We start from the raw sequence: 3,076 nt of genomic DNA, 5'->3' as shown, positions 1-3,076 counted from the left end.
GCTGCTGAAAACGCAACGGAAGCAGAAAACGTTAATGTAGTTTGAGTATTTTGTATTGATTTTCCCTTACCTTTTTGTAATGAACATTTCTCCGTGTTATTTAATGAAAGTTTGTCGCGATTTCGTTTGTCCATTTTTCTCCTCGTCTTCGCCCTTGTGCCTTTAAGCTTTGTATTTCGTGCTCGTGTAGCGATTTTGAATGTGTGCCAGTGGAAACTAGGACTTTTGCTCAGTCTTGGACTGAGGCTTTCTTCACACCAATATTTCTTGTAAGAGCATGTGTGGCCTTGTCGGTTTCGTCCCGGCGAGGACTTACAGTTGCTAGGGACCCAATAGCCATATAGGTTTACCCAGACTTATGATTAGTTTTTATTCTCGCCCATATTTCGGGGATGTCTCGTTTGCCCATATTTCGGGGAGACTTTTGGGATAAGTAGCTTATCCGCACACATCGCCAACGAGAGGCCAGCGATTCGCGCCGAACTTTCAGGAGCAATCCCCAGACATCAAGGTCGTGTTGGGATTGCCACCTTCAGATAATTTTTCCCACCGGGCGAACATGACATGTTAGTTGAGTTGCTATCTGGGTAGCAGCGGTTCGCGCCGGACATTTCCGGAGGCATTCCCATACATCAAGGTTGTGTTGGGATCGCCACCTTCAGGGAATTTTTCCCACCGGGAAACCGTCGTATTATAGTCGAGCTAGAAGTATTGCTTGAGAATATCCTTTTGTATTTGATTTGTAAAAGATTTTACATCGAGGGATGCCTTGTTAAAAATCTCCCGTGACGGAGAAAAAGAGTGCATCTTTATATTTGATCCTAATTTTTTGGTCCCTTTGTTGCGTCCTCGCTCCTGCTTCCTACTTGCTTATGCTTCCAGCCCCTCAGGTCAAAGTATCACTCCCATCACCTCATCTTTCGAGCCCGACTTGCTCGCCACCCACTCATTGTTACTGCGGGGTTGGTTTCTTTCCCCGCCCGCCTCATGGTAATGAGGGACTTCTCCTAACTTGCCTTTCTGCTTGTCGCGCTTGGATGTCCCCGGCTTGAAAGCTACCGAACCCACCGGCTTCCAATATCTTGCCTCTCTTTTTCCTTTATCTGGGCGGCGACTCACTAGGCTCCCTCTCCTCGCCTTCTACTTGTCTTTAGACCGTTCGCGCGCCCTGTTTCTGCTTTTTTCGTCGCTGCCTTGCTGGACGATTTGCTGATCCATTCCTTGAATTATCACTCCTTTTCTCTTTTGTTCATCTCGCCCTGTATTCGAGATATTCAGCTTCCTAAACATAGGCAGTCCCCAAAGCGATGGGTCTTTTGAACTCAAGCTAAAGAGGTCAAAATTGTCCTCTACTAGCTTCTCCAGGAGCCTTTCTTGACTGACCGTGAGCCTGGGTTCGATCGCCAGCACCCCTCTGCTGAATTTATACGTCTCTAAATCTGAGATCACACCTGCCCAACGCTCCTGTGCATGAGCGTCCGTGAACTGTCCATCCTTGCCCGTCCTGCCATCTATCCTAACCTGTCCTTGGCTGCTCTTTGACATTGCTATCTTCATGTCAATCATCTGCTTCAATCTCCCCTGTCTGTCTTGATTAGCTTGAATGACCTAAACCTCATGACACCTGTGTCCCTCGCCAGCTCCCTTTTTTCCATTCAGACTGAGACAATTGTTATAACACTTTCTCGCCCTCCTCTGATCAACCACAATCTTTCCCACTCTTCCGCACATCAGCATATATTTCACCGCCAGGTGAGCCGTCGAAATTACCGCGCAGAGGCGATTGAGCGTGTTCCTTCCAATGATGACGTTGTATGATGCCACAACCTGCAACACAAGATACCTTACGCGGAGAAGCTTGGCGTTCTCGTCGACACCAAAAATTGTGTCCAAATCTATATATCCGCGTACCCAGACTTGCTCGCCCGAGAAGCCAACCAACGTTCCTGTGTAGGGCATCAAATCTTTGTCTGTCAGTCCTAACTGATCAAACGCATCGCTGTAGATAAAGTCGGCAGAGCTTCCCTGGTGCAAAAGAACTCGCCGCACATTGAAACTATTGATCCTTATCATTACAACCACAAGATCATCCTTGTGCGTCTTGATCCCCTCGAAATCCGTTGATGATATCACAATATCTGGATGCTGGAAACCAAATGGGGTCTCATACTGTTGCACTGATGTCATTGCTCTCACGTGCCTTCGCCTCGCCGAGGCCGTGTCACCGCCTCCACCAAAGCCACCCGCGATTGTGTTTATTGTCCCAACTGGCGGCTCAAGATCCTTATTAAAGGTTTCTTCCGCCCCCTTCTTCCTTGTTGCCAGTGTTTCCTTTTTGTCAGCGGTTGGCGTACGACGGCGGTCGTCCCGCCTGCGGTCTTCCTGCTGGCGGGGCCCCCTTTGTACCGATTTCCCTACTGTCGTTCTCCATTCCACCGATCGCCGCGGTCATTCATCTGCGATCGCCCCGCCAGAATGAGTCTCTCAATTTCGTTTTTCAGTGTAAAGCAATCCCCAGTGTCATGGCCTGCTGAGCGGTGATACTCGCACCACTTCATTTTATCCAACATCGCTCGAGGCGGGTCGGTCTCTTTCTCGCTTTGCTGAACTGCGTGGGTTGCCTTGACCTCACGAAGTAGCTCCGTCAAATGTGCATTTAGACTCTTCCCTGACTCCTCTCGCCGGCGAGAGTCAAGCTGATGCTACAGTTTGCGGCGCTCGAAATTTTCCCTCTTAGGGTACAATGGCTCCTGAAGGTATGAAAAACGGTAGAAAGGGGGGTTTGAATAACGTTTTCAGTATAAAACTTCCACCTTAAAGATTTTGACAAATCTTTCGAGAACTTAAGTGCCAAAGATAAGAGATAGAAAAGCACACAAGGATTTTATCCTGGTTCACTTGATAAATCACTCAAGCTACTCCAGTCCACCCGTTAAGGTGATTTCTTCCTTCTTAGAATGAAGGCAATCCACTAATCAGGTAAGAGTTACAACTGCACTTGAAACCTACAAGTGACTAACAATTACACTGACTTAGCTCACACTAAGATTCACTCTCTTAGTCTTCTCTAGGATCC

General features: G+C 47.9%; 1 protein-coding gene across 1 annotated transcript; it reads right to left on the bottom strand.

Moving 5' to 3' along the window:
- Window positions 1-1,608: 1,608 nt before the first annotated feature.
- On the bottom strand, window positions 1,609-2,187 carry LOC130744271 (uncharacterized). Its single transcript, XM_057596461.1, has one exon. It carries the CDS (start codon window positions 2,185-2,187, stop codon window positions 1,609-1,611), a length of 579 nt encoding a protein of 192 aa, XP_057452444.1.
- Between the last annotated feature and the right edge of the window lie 889 nt (window positions 2,188-3,076).

The sequence above is a fragment of the Lotus japonicus genome, chromosome 3, assembly GCF_012489685.1.
Source record: "Lotus japonicus ecotype B-129 chromosome 3, LjGifu_v1.2".
In the NCBI taxonomy this organism is placed as follows: Eukaryota; Viridiplantae; Streptophyta; class Magnoliopsida; order Fabales; family Fabaceae; genus Lotus; species Lotus japonicus.
The sequence above is the reverse complement of the archived record's forward strand: the minus strand, read 5'-3'. Positions and strand labels throughout refer to the sequence as shown.